This window comes from Prinia subflava, chromosome 7 (genome assembly GCF_021018805.1).
Source record: "Prinia subflava isolate CZ2003 ecotype Zambia chromosome 7, Cam_Psub_1.2, whole genome shotgun sequence".
Taxonomy (NCBI): domain Eukaryota; kingdom Metazoa; phylum Chordata; class Aves; order Passeriformes; family Cisticolidae; genus Prinia; species Prinia subflava.
The window spans coordinates 26464384-26484328 of NC_086253.1; the positions used below are offsets into that span (position 1 = coordinate 26464384).

The window sequence follows — 19945 nt, forward strand, 5'->3', positions numbered from 1 at the left end:
TATCCGGTGCTATTCAACTTTGATCCCTAAGGTTTTATTAAAATGTTACTGATTCATGGAGGATTTAACAACAAAGGGCCAGTGGGTGTTTTGGAACAACAGATTTTCTATAGAAATATTCTACAAGATACTGGCAGTTTTGTAATTTCCCTAGAATGTGATCCAGAGGAACAGGAGGAAACATTTGGTTTCATACTTATGTTGAAAGTGAAATTTTCTTCTGTGTTGAAGGTTCTGTCCTTGCCATCAAGTCAGGAACAACTGCCATTGACTTGACTCCTTTCAGGATTAAGCCTAGTTTAGCAAAAGCACATTAGTTTGCTGCCCTGGGCCAGGAAGTTGTAATTGTGGTGCTACAGGTGGTCAGTTGTGTTCAGATCTGTTTGTTGTTGTTCTTGGTTTTTGTTTTTCAAGCTCAGCTGCCAAAGACAAAAACTGTATGTCTGTTCGTGTATATTTGTATATACATAAATATACAATATACATGCATATACAAAGCCTAAATTTTCATGATGCTAAGAAGAAAATACTACCTTTGCTGTGAAATAGCTACATTTGGATTTCTGTAACACTAAATAGTGCTTTTTAAAGTTAGTAGTGGTTAAAACATACACAGTGCTTTCTCATGTACTAATGCACATAACCTTAATTCCATGTTTGATGCCAGTTTGCACAAGAAATTAATTGAGTGGAGTGTGGTATTTAATGTTTACAATAAGCCTCTTAAGGAAACACACCTTTTATTAAGACTTCTGATGTAAATGTGTATATTACAATAGTATTACTGTAATGAAATACCAGTGGAGTGCTGGTTTAGTTCTTCACAGAATGAACTTAGAAGCAATATAACTTTTAACATTAGGCCAAATTGTGATTGCCAAGATTTTAAGTGAAATAGGTGTAATTGTTCTTAAAATATTAAGGTAGCTGTTGACTCTAGGAAACTGTTCAGCACAAATTGGTGTGAATCTTACAACAAATACAAGTTTATATAAAGGTTTTGTATGTCACAAATAACTGAGCTTCCAATAATGGAAGCAAGAGCCAAAGACACTTTTAATCTCTTACTGTTACAGGTATAACTTTCATATAACAGGGTTGACAGAAATCGATTCAGCCAAGTGTTGGCAGTTTTACAGATGTTTAGCAGAATAAAAAATTCAATTAAAAGCAAAGAAATGGAAAGAAACCTCAGAAAGTACTAGTGCTGTGTAAGCAGACAAACTTGGGTTTTTTTAAATTTGGGTAAAAGTAATTGGGGTGATGGAAAGGAGGAATGTGTTTGGAAATGAATGAGATGCTGCAAATGTTTTCTTCCATTTGAAACAATATGAATCTGTAGCCATCAGCAGGTTTATAAACATGCATCTTCATAAAGTAAACCACAGATTCAATTACAGCTATTAGAGACAGCTTTAGTGACATTTATAGTGAACAAATGGACTAAATTGGACCTGTGTGGTTTGATGAGCTTCCCTGTGCTATCCATCCTGCTGGTTTTGCTATATATGCTGATAAGCAGAAGATCCTAACATTGCCTGCTCCCGTACATTGGAGAGACTTTTACTAGTTGTGAAAACTTAGCTAACCTAGCCAGTTAATCTTGTATTTAGTACAGGTGTAGCATTTGCTTTTTTTGTTTATTATGCCATCAAATAGCTGATGTAGATTTTTTTTGGTTGATTGTGGGCTCCCCCTCAACCCTTATGAAAGGTAATGTACAAAACATGCTGTTTTCTGGGACAAGACACTGAGAGGTCATTCCTGAAAAAGTGTCATGGGTCTTGTGCTAGTTTCTGGTGTACTGTTCAACTTTTAGCAGAAACTTGATGATCAACCTACAGTTCATTTTTGGTATTTGGCAGATGTAAATTGGAAAGACAGTTAGTGAAAGGAAAACAGTGTCCAGAGACTATAGCAGTTGATGTTCTTTGATAGATGACAAACATTTGGAGCTCTTTGGACTCAGTAATTTTAAGGATCTTTTCAACCTAAATGATTCTATTAATATTAGTTGTCAAAACAGTCCATGAATTAAATTTCCTTCTAAAGCAAAGTGATACTAAGTATTTAAAGTATTAATATAATTCTCTATTACTGTTGTTTCTTCACTTTTTATCTTTTCCAAGGAAAGCAAGCTGAAGAACATAGATATTACTGAAATAATTTATGTACTTGAGTTGTCAGTTAAAACCTCTTTAAGGTTGTCTTTAAGCTACAATAAATACTTGGGTTATCTTTGTATAGCCTTTTCTAATTCTATAGAGGCTTCTCCCATTTTACCAGAAACATGTGTGTTTTATTTCATCAGAAATATGCTCACACAATCAAAATTAGTTACAGCTTATTGCTGCTTCATTAATGCTCCCAAGTTACTGTTTTGAAGGACCAGAAATGGACTTGAGTTGTGTTAAGCTTTTTCCAGATGTCAGTTGACCCTTAGTCACAAGTCCAACAAACTGTTTGATACTCTTGGAATTTATATAGGCAGCTGTAAAGGTTAGATTGTGCCCTGGTTTTATTTATAGCTGCTAACATACCTCTTTCTAGGCCTTATATTTTGTCTTTTCATATTGTTCTAAAAGTATATAGAATCCATCCACAAGCTGAATAGTTTGTTTTCTGTAAATGAGACCAAAATTCAGCTTTTTGTTTGTTTGCTTTTATTTTTTAAACCCTTGCCCACTCCCCCACTGTGTGTGTGCATGTGTACGTGTGTCAGAATAGCACCTATTGACACTGCTGTTGCAGGAACAGCAGTTAACCTGTAACTGTGAATGCTTTTTGTCTTAGTTATTGAGATATTACATGAATAAGGTGTGCTAAACTTCTGTGACTCACAATATGATGAAAATACTATTATGCCACCTAATATGAGTTAATTCAGTTGATTTTTTTAGGTTTTTTCATGGTGTTGTTGTAAAATGGCATCCCACAAATAAACAGTATTTGTGTTGGTTTCAGAAACTGACTTGAGATTTTTCTGTGATTCATACTTCAGAAATTCTCATATCTGAACATACATCAGCAGGCAGTCTTTATCAAGTATTAGCAGAGAATTTTTGTGTAGGATCTTGGCCCCTTGTTTCTAATAGTAGAGCAAATCAGTATTTAACACTGTTGGGAACAGGTACACGTTTCAGAAAGGTTATGGTTCAAATGCAATGTGTCAGTGTAAAATGGTACTGTAATACAAAAGCTTTCAACAATAAGTTAATTTGAGCAGGAATGTCTCTAGACAAAATTTTACAGAAGCATAATTGTTACCCACTCATCTCGGTGCAGCCTTTTGACCCACAAGGTCCCCATAGAAAAGCTGTTGATGTGTGGATTGGGTGAGCAGATTGGTGGACTGAAAACTGGAAATTGTAGGGCCCAGAGAGTGATGGTCTGCAGAGCGAAGTCTAATTGGAGACCAGTAACTAGTGCTGTACCCCCAGGCTCAGAGCTGGGTCCAGTCCTGTTCAACAGCTTCATTACTGACCTGAGGGCTGGGGCACAGTGTCTCCTCAGCAAGTTTGCTGATACGACAGAGCTGGAAGTAAAGGATGCTAAGCCAGAGGATCATACTGCTTTCCAGAGGGACCTCAGCATGTTTGAGAAATGGCCTGACAGGGGCTACATGAGTTTCATCCAGGAGAAGTGCAGAGTCCTGCAGCTGGGGAGGAACATCCCACTGCACCAGTATCCACTGAGGGCCTGCAGCTGGAAAGCAGCTTGGCAGCAAAGGGACTGGGGGTCCAAGTGGAGACAAGCCAGCAACAAGTCCTGGCTGTGAAGAAGGTGAGTGGTTCCTGGTGTGGTTCACACAAAGTATTGCCAGCAGGCTGAGTGATGATTATTCCCTCCTACACAGCACCTGAGTATCATGTCCAGTTCTGGGCTTCCCAGTACCAGAGACACTGTGACACTCTGGAGAGGGTCCAGTAAAGGGCCATGAAGATAATGAAGGGATGGGAACTTCTCTTCTATGAGGAGAGGCTTGCAGCTGTTCAGCCTGGAGAAGAGAAGGTGCTGTGGGAAGTCTTAATAAAGTATTTAAATACCTGAAGGGAGGGTGTAAAGAAGATAAAGACTATTCAGCTAGTGCCCAGTGACAGGACCAGAGGCAGTGGGCATAAACTGAAACATGGGAGGGGCTCCATCAGGACATCAGGACCTGCTCTCTTTCTGTGAGGGTTGCCATGCATTGTTACAGAGTCTATCCTCAGAGATACTCAAAAGTCATCTGAACATGGTGCTGAGAAACTGGCTGTAGGTGGCCCTGCTTGATCAGGATCACTGGACTAGGTGACCTCCAGATATTGCTTCCAACCTTGACTTAAAATTACTTGAAATGAATGCATTTACGTTGCAATTAGAATACTGTAATGCAGAACCCATCCTGAATAAATTTTTCATTGCATTTATGTTTCTGGTGAAGGTTGGAATTGGCTTTGCCAATTCTCCAAATGTAGGCCATTGTTTATCTGTATTTATCAAAGGGGGTGAGTCACAATATTCTCTACCATGAAAAAACTACTGCTACTATCCAAAAAAAGTTTATTTTGTTGGTTACGTGTAGGTTAAATGTTACCTTCTCCTTATATTTTAGGGTTATTTTCCAGCCAAATTTTCAGCATATTCAGGAGGGATTGAAATGCTTTGTACCTACAGCAAATAACTTGATAATTATCAAACTGTTACAAGTATGTTTTTGAAAATGAGAGTTTTGTTTCATTCTGATTACTGTATTTGAAGTTCTTGATCTGCTCTTCTGTATTTTTTCCTCTTCTGTATTTTTTCCATAAGTAATAGTGGTTTTGTATGAGGGATTGTGGAGCTTGGCAGGCCATTGCCCTGTGAGAAGGGTGTGTCCAGACTATTGCCAACATCCACTTGGCTGATTCCTCATGGTTCATTTACAAATTCATACCAGGTACACTCGGGCACCTTTTTTATTGAGCTTATTTTGTGACTTTGTCTGATTATCCACAGTCAGCTGGGATAGCAGCAGTGGGATTCCTACTAGTATAAGTGTCCTAGAAAATTCTTGGTGGCCAAATAAGCTAAATCTGTTTTTAGTGTGAACAAGATACAGTGGATGATATGTAAAGAAAAGTGAGGATACAATCTTGGGGTCAGTGTGTGTGGGACTGTGTAACTAATTGCATTCAGAACGGCATGCTAACATGGGGTGGGTAGGGAGGAGCTGAGTATGATGAATACTATGCAAGAGTCACAGAAAATGCAAAAGTTTTGTATTAAAGAGCAATTGCTAATGAAATTAACTAATATGAACGAGAAGCAGCTGAGTGGATTTGAATGAAGACGTGATAGGTAAGAATAGAGGATGAGTAACTGTCTTGAAAGACAGATATCTGCTGGGAAGGGAGCAGGACCTCCCTAGAGACGGAGAATTTGAATCCCCTCCCTCCAAATTATTCTAATTTAAAAAATTAAAGGGGCTTTCAGACAGCGGTATGGGGATAGGAATAACAGTTCTTTACTAGTATATGTGACAAAACAACAAACAAACAACAACTACAGCATTAATAATAAACAGAACCAGGAACCTTGAGGGCTTTCTTTCACAAAAGCTCAGAGCAGTTTGATCTCGGTGCCCCTGCAGGACTCTGAGAGGCTGAGCTGGAAGGGTGGAAAGTCCCGGGCCGGTGGAAGAGATGAGGAGCTCTGCGCTGGCAGCTGGAGCAGCAGGGGTGTCCCGGCAGGGCAGGGCTACAGAGTAGCAGGAGAGCCTCAAAGCTCCGAAGAAGCAGCGGCTGTGGGGGGAGGCTGGAGAAAGCGAGCTCAGGATTCCCAGGTACACGAGCAGATGAGGGTAGGTTTCCCAGGACGAGGTAGAGGCAGAGTGAGGGCCGCGAACTCTTCCTGCAACTGGGGGCAGCTTGACCGTCCTCTCTAAGGCTGCGAGCAAGCAAGAGTGATTTCCCCTCCCCCAGATCTGTCTTTTTGCCTTTCCCAAAGCTCATCATCTCTCCTCTCTGAGGGACACTCCCAGGGACTCAAAAGCAATAGGTGTAGCCTTGTGCTGCCATGTCCCTCAAGTACTCCTTTTTGTTTTAAGTAGTCATCAAGGCCTCTTGGAAACTTATGGGAAAAAAATTCTGTAAGTGAAAAAAAAACCCCACCAAATCTAATCCCCAACATTATCCACCCCGAATTTTTTTCCCATACCAACCTATTACATTGAATTTAAACCTTTAAAAATATATACACACATGCACTACCTAAATAATATACATCTATACATACAGATATGGGTACAGACACATGATGTGGGTAGTTCATCCTAAAACAAGGTCTCCTTGAGGTATGCATCAGGCCTCTCCATCCCTTTGCATCACCCACCAGGTGCATCCTGGTCCCTGAGCGAAGACAACCCCACGGGTGGGATTGTCTTTGCTGGAGGCAGAATTAATCCAAACGGTTTTCCCCAGCATACCTCTCATGTGTACTACTGGAACCTTATCTCCATCTGTTGTTCTCAGAGGCTCAGGTTGGGCAGGGCCTGCTCGGTTGGTGGAACCTCGAGTGTTCACTAACCATGTGGCCTTTGCTAAATTAATCTCCCAGTTCTTGAAAGTCCCCCCACCCAGTGCTGCTAGAACAGAAGTGGGTTTCCCATCCCACCTTCCCATGTCTTCTTCATGGTCACGCAGGAAGGACCACAGGTCAGCTCGTGGGATGTACCCTCTCTCTCTAGCTGAGGGACGTTGGGTTCTGACTCTGGGGCCTGTGACTCACACCGGTGCCACATGGGAACTGTTCCTCCTCACCTCCTCCCTCACCTCCCTTATCTCCTCTTGGAGTTCTTTAACCACGGCAGAGACCTGAGTCTGCATTGGGCCACTGATCATACTGTCAAAATTTCTAAGCTTGCTGGCTGCAGAATCTACAGTCACTCGACTGGTATCAGCATTAATCATTGACATGAATGTTTTGTATTCAGATGGCCCTTTAGTTGCTAGATTCCACAACATTTGCCCTGTGCACCTGACGTTGTCGGGGTCATTGTTATGCTGTCCATCCCTCCCAAAAACTACCTCCAGTATTGCCACTTCTCTCAGCTGTTGGATCCCTTCCTCAACAGTCTTCCAGCGCATGCTGAGGTGGTGCTCCTGCATTCTGTCTCTGTGGACAAACCTCTCCCTTACACTCATTAAAAGCCGGTCCCAGAGGTGAAGGGGTCCTTGCTCTTTTACAAATACCTGATTCACACCTGAGTCTTGGGTCAAGGGTCCCATATTCCTTGCCTCACCACCATCCAGTTGCACACCTCTACCCATAAGGTCCCAGACCCGAAGTAACCAGGTTGTATAAGGCTCACGTCCCCGTCGTGCAACATCTTTTTGCAGAGTACGGAGATTTTCATATGACAGGGACTCAGTGATGATCTCAACCTCTGGCTCCCCTGTGGACTGTGAGGGCCCTCCTTTTTTATCCTTATCACTTGGGTGCTCTGATTTCACCTTATATTTCTTCCTTTCCACAGGGGCAACTGCTGCTGGCTGTGACTGCCCCTGTGGTTCAGCTGGAACCTGGACAGTTGTGACTTTTGTGGGTTCTACTGCTGCACCTTTAGACTCTCCCTCTTCAGGGCAGGGGGAGGGTTTGCCACCAGCTGGGGAAAGGTGCTCCTTCAGCATCTTGCCCATCTCCTTCACCAGAACTCCCACCCAATCTGGGTGGTTCATTTCTGAGGTGGGCTTCATGGCAGGGTCAGGTGGTGGGGCAGCATCCTTAGTCTGTGGGGCAGTGTCAGGCTCCATGGCAGCATCCCCAGTCTCTAGGGCAGTGTCAGGCTCCATGGCAGCACCCTCAGTCTCTAGGGCAGTATCCTTATTCTCTGGGGTAGGTATCAGGGTTGTGATAAATGCCAATCACTCGCTTTTTGAAATTTATGAAAATTTAATAAAGAATAAAAATTGGTTACAAAATTATTAATACAATAATAAAAGTTTAAAAAGCTTTTCAGAGACAGGACAAATAATGAGACAATAAGAGCAAAAAAGGTAGCCCGGGACTACCATCCCCTCTCCCTCCCAGACTAAGGCTGCGAAGGAGAAGGGCCCCATTAGGGAGAAGCCTCTCTATTTTTGAGGACAAACTTTAATGATTATGCATACTTTATCTAAGAAAAGCCCGTTTGCCAAGAGCCTTTTGCAAAACCCCCGGCGTCCTGGAGTCTGGTTTAACCAGGTAGCTTTGTGGATTCAAGGAGATATGCATGGTCTGGCTTGACCAGGGTGGTTTCTGTGGATTCGAGGAGATATGCATCTTTCCCTCTGAAACATCCAAGAGGGGTTTTAGTCAGGCTTGTTGTAATTGTTCTCTCTGTGTAGAAACCTCCGGGTTATCTTCTCTTTGCTCTTGAGCTAAGGACAATACCTTACACACAATTCTTACTTAGATTCAATGTTAAAAACTACATTTACTATATTATTTAAAATGTTAATATTGCATAACTTTTCTGCCTAGCATATTACATATAGTAAATATCTGCGTAGAGCCACACACACAATATGCCTTTTTCACAGGGTGGTTATCCAGGCCAATCTCCCCTTGTCTCTGAATGCTAAATAGAACAGGCATACCAGCAGCACCAGCCACTGTATGATATCATTAGCATTTAGAGAAGATTTAAACCCTTCAAAAACTGGTGGAATAGACCCAAACATCTGAGTGAAGGGTTGATAAAAAATTTCCCCTGGTGTCATTTCCTCACAGTAGGTACCATTGTTAAAGTAACCCCACAAACAAACACTTAGAGTGTGATAGCCATGTATCCATGTGCCTGCCTTCCAGAGGAAGTTAAAAATCCATGAATTCCTCACCTTATTAACCCACAGTGCAAACTGGATAACAGCCACAGTAGCCTTAGTTATAGGGCCCATGTTTAAATAAGGGCCTGCAAATGGGAGAAACACAGCCACAACCACATGCCACCCAAACCAAGGTAAGCTAGACCACATGATGCTATTTAGGGAGGTTTCTATACCCAGTGCACAAGGTCACTTAAGAACTGTTATTCCTTTTCCTCTCAATGCCCTCAAGCCCCACAGTGGGCACCAATAACCTGTCTTGGTTTGAAAGACAGGTATCTGCTAGGAAGGGGGCAGAACCTCCCTAGAGGTGGAGAATTCGAATCCCCTCCCTCCAAATTATTCCAATTTAAAAAATTAAAGGAGCTTTCAGACAGAGGTATGGGGATATGAATAACAGTTCTTTACTAGTATATATGACAAAACAACAAACAAACAACAACTACAGCATTAATAATAAACAGAACCAAGAACCTTGAGGGCTTTCACAGAAAGCCCAGAGCAGTTTGATCTCGGTGCCCCTGCAGGACTCCGAGAGGCCGAGCTGGAAGGGAGGAAAGTCCCGGGCTGGTGGATGAGATGAGGAGCTCTGCGCTGGCAGCTGGAGCAGCAGGGGTGTCCCGGCAGGGCTGGGCAGGGCAGGGCTACAGAGTAGCAGGAGAGCCTCAAAACTCCGAAGAAGCAGCAGCGGTGGGGGGAGGGCTGGAGAAAGCGAGCTCAGGATTCCCGGGTACAGGAGCAGATGAGGGTAGATTTCCCAGGACGAGACAGAGGCAGAGTGAGGGCCGCAAACTCTTCCTGTAGCAGGGGGCAGCTTGACCGTCCTCCTTGGTGCTGAGAGCAAGAGTGAGCTCCCCTCCCCCAGCTCTGTCTTTTTGCCTTTCCCAAAGCTCATCATCTCTCCCCTCTGAGGGACACTCCCAGGGACTCAAAAACAATAGGTGTAGCTTTGTGCTGCCATGTCCCTCAAGTACTCCCTTTTGTTCTGACTAAGTAGTCATCAAGGCCTCTTGGAAACTTATGGGGAAAAAAAATCTGTAAGTTAAAAAAAAAAAACCAACCAAATCTAACCCCCAACAGTAGCAAAGAACAGTGGCAAGATAAGGCACACATACAAATGAATACATTGCCACATGTTAAAATCCTACAATAAAGGAGTGAAGTTACTTTGGAGAAGAACAGAAACTTTTCCACAGCTTTATGGCATAAAGGGAATCCGAGAAATCCTGCAGCTTCTCACAAGTGGTGTACTGTCTGCCTCACCTCTGAAGCATTCTCATGGTCAGAAAAAAAGATGAGAAAATAATCTTCCAATATGTATTTTGAAATCCTGTTGGACAGTTGCACAAGCAAATGGCAAAACCTTCCAGTGTATGAGATATCAATAGAGCACTAGAGTGGATTTTTCCCCATGATTCACAAAATTGCCTTTCTTGTATAGTTAGATTTCTTAACATGTTAGCAGCTGCAACAGCCAAAAGGTGACAGGCCTTGGAGAAGTGTTAATGGTGTTTGAAGACCCATACATACCAAAATGACCAAGTCAGTGCTTTTTTCAGGAATTGCATTTTTTAAGTTGTTTTGACCACAAAGAGCTTGTGTGGATAATGAGCTTTACTGAAAGCTGGCAGTGGCTCTTTGTTCTAAGGTTTTTTTTTAAAGGTAGTTTCAGTGATGTAGTGTGCCATTGGACTTGCTTCTCTTGTGAAGGAATTAAAATGTGTTCCTTCTGCTTGGAGTTTTTAGGAGTTAATTGTGTCTTTGTGAAAGAGTTTCCCAGAGCTGTAGCCAGCTTCCTGCATTTTCCTGGAACTAGGTCTGCTCCCTTTCATGATGACATTTTCCTTCATGGGCTGCATCAGTGGTACTGAGTCTGTTGAAAGGGCCTTGGGCTATATTCAGGGGTAATTTTACATTACATTTGCTATTTTTGGCTACTGATGTTCTAAAATAGCAGTTTTGAACTGCTCTTGATTTTCCCCTCTTAAGTAAAATTCTCAAGTAGGATCCTTTGTCTTTTTTTAAATTACTTTGCCTGTGTCACCACATCTGCAAACTTGGGGTGATGTCCCATTATAACAACATTTCTATAGGTGATGTTTCTGCAAGAATTGAATTCTATTCTGTTTCTTTGAGAAAGGTGGTTTTCTCTCTTTTGCCAAGTTAAAATTAATTTTTGAAATGTAATTGAATACTGCTTGGACTTCATTTATCTTTGTCACACTGGGAATTCAGAGTTAATCCACAAATCTGGCTCAAAAAGCAGAAGATAGCAGTATGTACCATTTCATTGTATAGGTTGAGTCCCATAAGAAAACACAGTAATAGTAATAATGTAAATTTCCATGTTGCATTTATTTTAGACAAAAAGACAAACCAGTGAGTATCTGAAGCAAATTCCAAGGGAAATATTAATATCAATTACCAATAATGAGAAAGTAAATATAATTCAGCAGGAGCTTTATGAATATTCTGGAGTAGCTTTTTATAAAGTCTATTATTGGGTTTTTTACAAGTACCCTTCTAAACAGAAGTAATTTCACTTTAAAAACAAAATAATGTTTGCACCTGTAGTATTGACACAAACACTGTGGGAGCTTAGTATTACCGTTTTGTGTTTCAGCTATTGAAGTTTGTTCTTCTGCTTTGCAAAATATTAGCAAATCCATCAAATGCTCTTTTCTTCTTAACAAAAAACTGGTCCTGTCCTAAATTTGTCTGACTTTTTTGGCTGAGATTTTCACTGGAATTTTGGAGGTGTTCTACAGTTGTTGCAGAATGGTTCTCCAGTTCTGTCAAAGTAGGGTGATCCTTCATCTTGCTGGAATCAGTGCTCTCAGAGATTGTATTTCCTGTAGGCTTTTGTGGGAAGAAACATGAACTGTATGGTGTGCTTTCATCGAAGAAACCTTGTGGAATTGAGAAGGAATATGCATCCTCGTCACTCTGATCCACTTGGAAGTGATCATCAGTTGTGAATTCTGACTGTGTTTTCCCAGAACTATGAAGATGCAGCAGAACTGCTGTAGGATTACAAGACTGTGTTTCTTCAGGCAGACTGCAATTGCTGGTATCCTGTAATTCTGTGAATCCATCAGAATTGTTCTCATCGGAACCTCCTTCCATTTTATCTGCACAAGCCTCCTTCCCCTGTTGTAACAAGCCATCTTGCTGTGTAGGAAACATGAAATGTTTTTCAGCTGTGTGTTCAGGCAGCCACTGAAGAGATGATTCTTTGCTGGAATGCAGCAGTGATGGTTTTTTTACACCTTCATTCAAACCAGCATGAATGGGAGCAAAAATAAAGCCACTGTCCTCAGATATACTCATGTTTCTTCTTAATGTAATGTCTGCTTCACCATAATTCTTTTCAGGGGAGTTCCTGGCTATGTCCTCGTCTGTACTTCCTGCTGGTGCATTTTCTTTCTGTTCTGTGTCACTGAAGCTGAGGGAATGCTGTGGTTCTCTGGGAAGCAGAGACAGCTGCAGTTCATCCTCTTCAGAAGTTTTCTCTGTGTCATAAGTGGGAAAATGTTTTAACTTAAGTACTGTGTTACCAAAATCTGTACTTTGACTGTGGGGAGAATCAGAGTTTTGTTCTGTTGACTCTGCATTAGTAAAATAATCAAATGTATCTGGAATTTCTTGACTTGAACTAACTGTATCTGGATCTGACACACTTAGGTCACTGCTTTTATCAGAATAAGGGGATGCTGTTTCATGCACGATGGTGTCTGATCCATAATTATTAGTGGTTACAAAATAGGCACTGTTCTCATCTTCATTTTTCCCAATCTGCTGAAGTTCAGCACTAATGTTTGGAGACTCTGGCGGTGTTGCAAACTTCTCAGTTCCGCTGTCGGTATTTGTTTCATCTAGCGATGACTGATAGACTGGCAGGGTGTCACTAACATCAGGTTCTTCCAGTTCAAAGTCTGCTAAAGAACTACAGTCACTCATTGTGAATGGAGTCCCTTCAGCTGAAGAGCTGTCACCAAATATATCAGCTGAAGTGTCCTTTTCATCTGAATGTGTCCTTTTACAGTCATGCTCTGTAAGGGGAGAGTTTTCTATTATTTCATAGATGCTTAAATTCACAATATCTGCATCTGTTCTGGAGCTACTAGGTGAAATAAAATCTACCACATCCCTAGGTATATTTTTGTTGCCATTTAGAGCAGGTTGTTCACAGCTTTGCCTTCTCTGCATAAATTTTGTAGTGTGCCTGGGTTCATTATATGAAACAATACCTTTTCTTTCTGGAGAACCTGGTGTAGCTTTTGTGATCTCAGACTGCAGCAGACCAGAGTTGTTTCTTTCTTTGCTGTTTGGTGTTATTTCATTGCTGTTCTGGTAATCTGTCCTTACAAAAAATAGTCCAGTATCATAAACATTTATACTTTCATTATTGTCAATACTAGTTTGGACTTTTGAAAACACTGGTAATTTCTTCATTTTGGTCTCAGTATTGTTTTGTTTCTGGTACTCTGCTTTGGGATTTGGTGAATGTACACCACTGCCAGTGACATTTTGATGCACAGTAGAAGTTTCTGTAGGAAAAATCTGTGTGCTTCTTAAGGAATTCTTATCACAAAATAATACATTATGCTTTGTATTTGTTGGCTTGCTTGCAGAAGGCTCTCTGCCCAAGGTTTCATCTGAAAAAGCTTGATTAGAGTATGTGTGTTCCGAACCTGAATTTTTGTTCCTGCGCATGAGTCTCCACAGGCTTTCCAGGTAGGGTCTAGCAAAAGCACCCAGACAAAAAGCACAAACAAATGTAATGAGCACAGAGAGGGAGACAGCCAGTGCAAAGTCTGGCTCTGTTTCTTTCTGTCTCAAACCAGTGTTAGCGTCTCTGGCCTTTCTAACCAAAAATGCTGAAACTCCTTCTTTCACCTCTATATTGTAAATGAGATACTTCTCTTTTGTTGTATTAAAAAGACACAAATATAATCCTCCATCAGTTTTCTCAGCATTGTGTATTACTAAATTACTCATTTTATCCAGTGTCATATGAGGAAGACTGTGGTTTTTTGAAATTCTGCTCTTTGGTGTCCACCAAGAGATTCCATTGCCTGAAATGAAAGGAAATACAAACTCAGTCTTTGTTAAAAGCATAGTATACTTGGTTTGCAGGGTCCAGTGATATTTTTAACAGTTTATTATAAACTCCATTATCCTTTTATCCATCCTAAGTAATTATACATGGTGCAAAGTCTGTTAAACCATATTACAGGCCCGTCCCCACTTCCTGCCAGCTAAAAACACAGTACATGTGGAGTCTTAATTGCAGACTTTAGAAGAAAAATGGTAGTGTGAGGGAGGAGGTCACTGAAATCATCTAAGCAAGTTTAGGGTTGTACTAGAAACATCTGCTGATCTTCCTTGTGGAAGAGACATCTACAGCCAGCTGCTCTGCAGCCTGGCCACGGTCACTGTATGCAGCTGTGGGATAAAACATCACCTCTTAACTCTCATTGTTTCAACCACTGTGATTTTCCTGTAGTTGCTGATCTGACTGCAGCAAAAAAGTCTGTAAATCAAGGGTATTTGTACAGACTGAGCAATTGTTCCAAACCTAAGCTAGTGTGGGCCATGGCTGCTTGTTGGCTTTTAGCAATTTGTTTCAAGGTCGTATTTTTGGCTTTGTCTTTGGATCAGCTTTCATTCCCAGCTGAGTTTTGCTGCAATCCAGTGTGTTGATTTTAATCCCTATTTTTGTGACTTTTCTTGTAAATAGACAAAGCAGGTGGCATTTCTAATAGGTCCTGCATATTTTCATTTGGGGAAGAAGTCTTCCCAGGAGAAAGCCTAACCACCTCCAAGTGCTATTAGTCCTTTGGAGTTAAGCCATTTTGCCTTATGACAAATACACCTTCTGGTCTAAATTTGGTCTTAGTTTTCCATCTGTGTGGTAAGTCTTGGCTCTATAGGTTTTGTTGCTTATACCCTCAATGTTCTGTATTAGTTTTAAATGTAAGTGAAGTGTGTGCTAAAGTAGCTGTACTTTTTTAGAAGAAATAGAGATCTTTTTCCCTTCAAATAAACCTTCATTTCATTTTGCTGTAACTGAATACTGAAAACTATTGCATCCTTCTAGGTTTTCTACATGCCTCAGAAGTGCCACCCCACTATTTGGTCCTTTGTTTCAGTCCAAAATGAACTAATACATTTGCAGTGCATTACTTACTGAAACTTATTTGTATATAATTTGGCATCACTTCCTCCTTTAATATAAGTAAGGAGATGAAGACTCAGGAAATTTAACTTTCAAATATTCTGAGCAGAATACTACTTTCTAACGAAATATTTTTGCATGTTAAATTGTTATTCAGTTATTTTTACATAGTGTCTTTAGAAATACACTTTTAAAACCAGATTTATTTCATCATTCTGCATTCATTTGGATTTTAGCAGCATTTGGATGGAATGCCTCATGTACATACCCCTTATGTTGTCCAAGTTACAGGTCAGCACTGATGTGTTCCCTGTTGTGACTGTGGCCCTTTTGAGCAAAACTTTGTCCCTGCAGTTTAAATGGAAACTTGAAAGAAACAGCAGAGGTTTCTGGGAGTTGTTGGCAGACTTATTGTATGAAAGGCTCCATTTTTTCCTTGTGGAGTCAAAGACAAAATGAAATAAATATTTAAAAGCATTTAGCCTGCAGTTAAATATCCAGGTGTTCTTTGACAAATACACTTCAAGTTGAAAAAAGTTCAAACTGACTAGTATCTGTGGTAGAGGGATTGTCAGAGCATTTTCACGGAGATCCACAACCTATTTGGAAATAATACAGAATTAATTTGATAAGGCTTACAATGGAGTTCTTATTGCACCTTCTTACAACAGTGTTTTAGTGTACAAGCACTTCTGTAGTTCTGTGAACAATACATGTGCTTGGGATTTCAAGAATGTTGACCTAAGCTTTTTAACATAGATGAAAAGTTTAAATTGTGGTGTTTAGAATTCTCTGCTGTAGACTTACCTCTGTGTGAATAGGGAGCTGCAAGGCTCTTGCCGTGGAAAGGATGGGGGTAGAAAGAGGTATGTATGTGTTTAAGGCAGTTATGGATTGGTTTGTAACATAGAGAAATTGTGAATTTATGGTTATATCTTATACATTTCAGCGTGTGTGTTTTCTTACATATAAAAAGCAAATATATAAAAATATTTTCACCATTTTTTAAATTGCACACTAGTATTATAATCAGAACCATATAATCATGCTGAATAGTTGGTCAATAATATCTTTAATGATTAACATAAAATATTGAAACAGTTGTATTGCTTTACAACCTGTAATTTGTTGAGATCTCTGAAGGCATCTGGATGAATTTTAGTTATCTTGTTGTTTCGCAGGTCAATGTTCTTCAGCTGTGAACAGTTTTGAAAATCCTTTGGGTCAATCTGTTGTATGGCATTGGATGACATATGGACAGTTTGTAAAGACTGCAGGAGGCCTAGTCCTAGGAAGAAAAAGCCCCTGTTTTATGTTTCATATTCTTATTTTCTGAATTGCATCAAGTGTCTTTATAATAAATTCTTTGCAACAGAATTCCTTCCATTCCTCACTATTGCAATGAGTGGCTGCAGCCTTTGTGTTATGCCTTTCCTGGTCAGTTGTCCCATTCTGAAAGCTGCATAGCATCAACAGCTGGCACATTAAAACATTCACAGTCAATGGATGTCTCAAAAATTGTCACTTCCATAAAAGCACTAGCATTTCTTTGTGCTCTCAAAATTATTCTGACTGTGATCTCTGTACTTTGAGCAAGCTTCTGTGGAGAACTAGAGGCAGGAAAGGAGTGTGAAAAGGGTGGAATATATTGAGTGGACAAGATCCAAATACTTTAATTGTAAGTAAAAGACAGAGATGCAAAAGGTGATATAGTATCTCCTATCCATTTGCATGGGCAGTTTCATGGGAGTTTTTAATATGTGGAATTATTTGAACTATGTTCATAGAATGTAAAAGAAATGAAAACAAAACCATGTTGTTGCTTATGCCTATCTGCCTTTGAATTATGAAGCATGGCAGTATAATCTTCAGTGTATCCTAGTTACAATAATATCTACCTTACATAAGAACACTTCTGATTGCTGGTGACACCTCATTTTTCTGAGGTGCTGTGAAGGCAGCCCTGAAGCTCCAGCCTGCAAGGTCCAGTGGAAAGGCAGGCACTTGAACACTCAGCATCCCCACTGATGCTGAGTGTTCAACACCACAATGCCACTCTAAAGTGATTTTTGATCATACAGCATTGTTGAGAAGCTACTAGTTCTTGACAATTTTGCCCTTGGTGTCACCTTGTTTACCAGAAACAGCTTTTCTCAGCCAGCAGTTCTGTTTGCTGAGTAATTGATCTTAGGGTTTATTGTGAAAAGCAGAGGGAATGATTCATTCCTGGTATAAAACTCGAGGTAGGTGATAGGAAAGGCATACAGAAGTTCAGGCAGTTCATAAATTCATCAGTGCATGAGGAATTGTACTGTGGCTACGTCCCTGAATTTAAGCTTGTGCCAAAAATACACACTGGTATGGCAGCAGCCTTACTCCTGGGCCAGGGGGATGGGGAGCTGGGAGAAGGGTTTCTCTGTGGGAAACCTCTGCTATAGAACTGCAGTTTGTGTTTTCTTTCCAGAACTTAAACCTCAGACTTTTAGTGAAGTATTTTGGACAAGAATAAGGTTCTGAACATGTATTTAAATGAATATAGGATTGAAGTATAACCTGAAGTATGGTGGTACCATGCACAGCAATTTGAACTTAAAAAACTGAGTCTCTTACAGAGTAGGATTCATCTGTGTGATCCTCTGAGGCATCCTATAGTGGGCAGTCATATTTATCAAAACAAATCAAATCTTCATTGATGTATTTTATAATGTAAGCTTTTCTATACTGTCTACATAGATACCTTGTCTATACAAACACTACAAAATCATTAAGTGAAATGGGTTTCCTTTGTGCCAGACAATTATTTAATTGCATAAAAGGAGAAAACCAGAACTTTTATGACCCTGTGTAGGGGCAAATATATTATCTTTGTGTGACTTCGTGGGATAAGTGGTATTTTTGTTTGTCATCACTTGTCCTCCTGTATTTTCAGTCTCTAATGAATCTGATGGTGTTATGAGGTATCAATAAATTCAACATATTGTATAGGACAGCATTGCTCATCTGGTAGCTTCTTTCTGCTTCATTTAAACCGTTTGGCTGCTGTGAATCATCCCTGGATAAAGGCTAAGCTGCCCAGCATAGTTCAGTGACCAGCAAAGCCTTTCTCAAAGTCTCTCGACACCTTCAAGCCCTCTCCTGTTACATCAAGGTGTCGCTGTGATTGAGTATTAAAAGGCACTGAGCAAAAATTGTTCGGAATGAACAAAATATATTTTCCTGTCTCTGAAATACTGAAACTGCAGGAACGTTTATTTAATAGTGTTGATTTCCTTCTGAAGGGTAATATGACATTCATGATCTGCAATTATTTTGACCTTAAGGTTCACAACTGGGATATGGAGGCAAAGATCCTTACTCCCCCTTTTTGTATAACAAGCAAGAATACTGCTTGGGCTCTTAAAGGATAAATCTGGTTATATTTCACTACTATTAATGCAGTACAGTTGCTAAAACTGTATTAAAAAAAACCTAACAAAGTAAATAACCAATTTCCTCTGCCTCTGTATTTGCCGGTGGAACTTTCCATCACCTTAAGTATAATAAAATGAGCAAGTCACGTTCTGGGTTCAATAAGACGTATGAATTATATCCAAAACCAACCTCCCCCTTGGGAGTCAAGTCCTTAAAGATTTTTGAAGTGCTTACCTCTTGGAACTGCATTAAGATTATTTCTTTCAACTGACAACACTTTCAAAGCAGGCAGGAGACGATCAACAGTGCTGTACTTTTTAGACCCATGTGCAGGTGTAGGCGTGTCCAGTGTGAGGGTGTGGATGGCATTACCATTGAGGTTTAGAGTTTCTAAAATGGGTAAATTTGTACAGGTAGTTAAAGTGAGTTCAGAAATCAGGTTGTTACTGAGGTTCAGGTGTTTTAGCATCCACTCTTCATTTCTTCCATCAGAGCACATAAAAGTTTTAATATTATTGTAACTCAAATCAGCTGTCAGTGCTGTTTGTGATATATCTTCTGGAATAGTAGATATTCTGGTAAAAGAGCAATTCAGTAAGAGCTGCCCATCCCACTGGCACTCTGAACGGTGATGTGTAGCAGGAAGAATCCGCTGCGGCTTGGTTCCCACTGATCCAGGAAGAATTAAGTAAAGGACCACAGCTATGACATGCAAGTGAAGGTTATCCATAGTATCTATGTGTAAAATGTAGAATTAAGGTTAAATTAAGCACAACAAGAATAGAAAGCAAAAATAGCCCAACATTAAAAAAAAATCAGCACCAAATAATCACAGCATTGCCAACATTCTGCCTTAAACATTCAGTTTTGGAATCTTACTTATTTTCAAAAAGAACATGCATAAACTGGTAACCTCCCCCTCCCTCCATCTATCGCAAAAAACAATTAGAACCTTTTTTTCTTTTCCAGCCTTTTGTCGAGAAACACAGCTTCTTGTGAGCTTGAGATCTAACAACAGTGGAGACTTTTGAACTCAGCTTCAGGTATTGCACACGATTGCACTGAGCAAAGTCCACCACATACAATCTATGACAAAGGGGTGTGGGATAGTTTTTATACTTCCAGTTTCCGTATCAATAACACAACAATGTATTTTTAATGAAAAACTATATTCTTACAAATAACACTTCGGAACTGCAGGTGCATCTTAAAATTTATTGTTTTATTTCAAAACAAACATTTGAAATTCTACTGCCTTTCACGCATTGGAACAACCACCACATGTAAAAGTGGTGAGAACTCTTCACATGCAGATTGTTTCAGCATACCCAGTATGGCATTTTACACAGGCATGTGGAATGCACTTTATACACAAAGACTCCTAAGTGCATCTGTGGGACTGAAATGAACAGTGTTCACTCGATGTTTTAAATACATATAGAAAAATGTACCTTAGGCAGTTAGAAGACAAACAAGTAAATGCTCAACAGAAGGCATATGTGGTGCCAAGGTTTCTCAAACTAATATA

General features: G+C 40.2%; 1 protein-coding gene across 1 annotated transcript; it reads right to left on the minus strand.

The window, feature by feature from the left end:
* Nucleotides 1–8274: 8274 nt before the first annotated feature.
* Nucleotides 8275–19838, minus strand: LRRC66 (leucine rich repeat containing 66). The gene is made up of 4 exons (XM_063401924.1): nt 18652–19838; nt 16125–16294; nt 15275–15605; nt 8275–13903 (listed from the first exon to the last, which is right to left on the minus strand). The coding sequence occupies exons 1-4, from the start codon at nt 19145–19147 to the stop codon at nt 11445–11447; spliced, it is 3456 nt and encodes a 1151-aa protein (XP_063257994.1). The 5' UTR covers nt 19148–19838; the 3' UTR covers nt 8275–11444.
* Between the last annotated feature and the right edge of the window lie 107 nt (nt 19839–19945).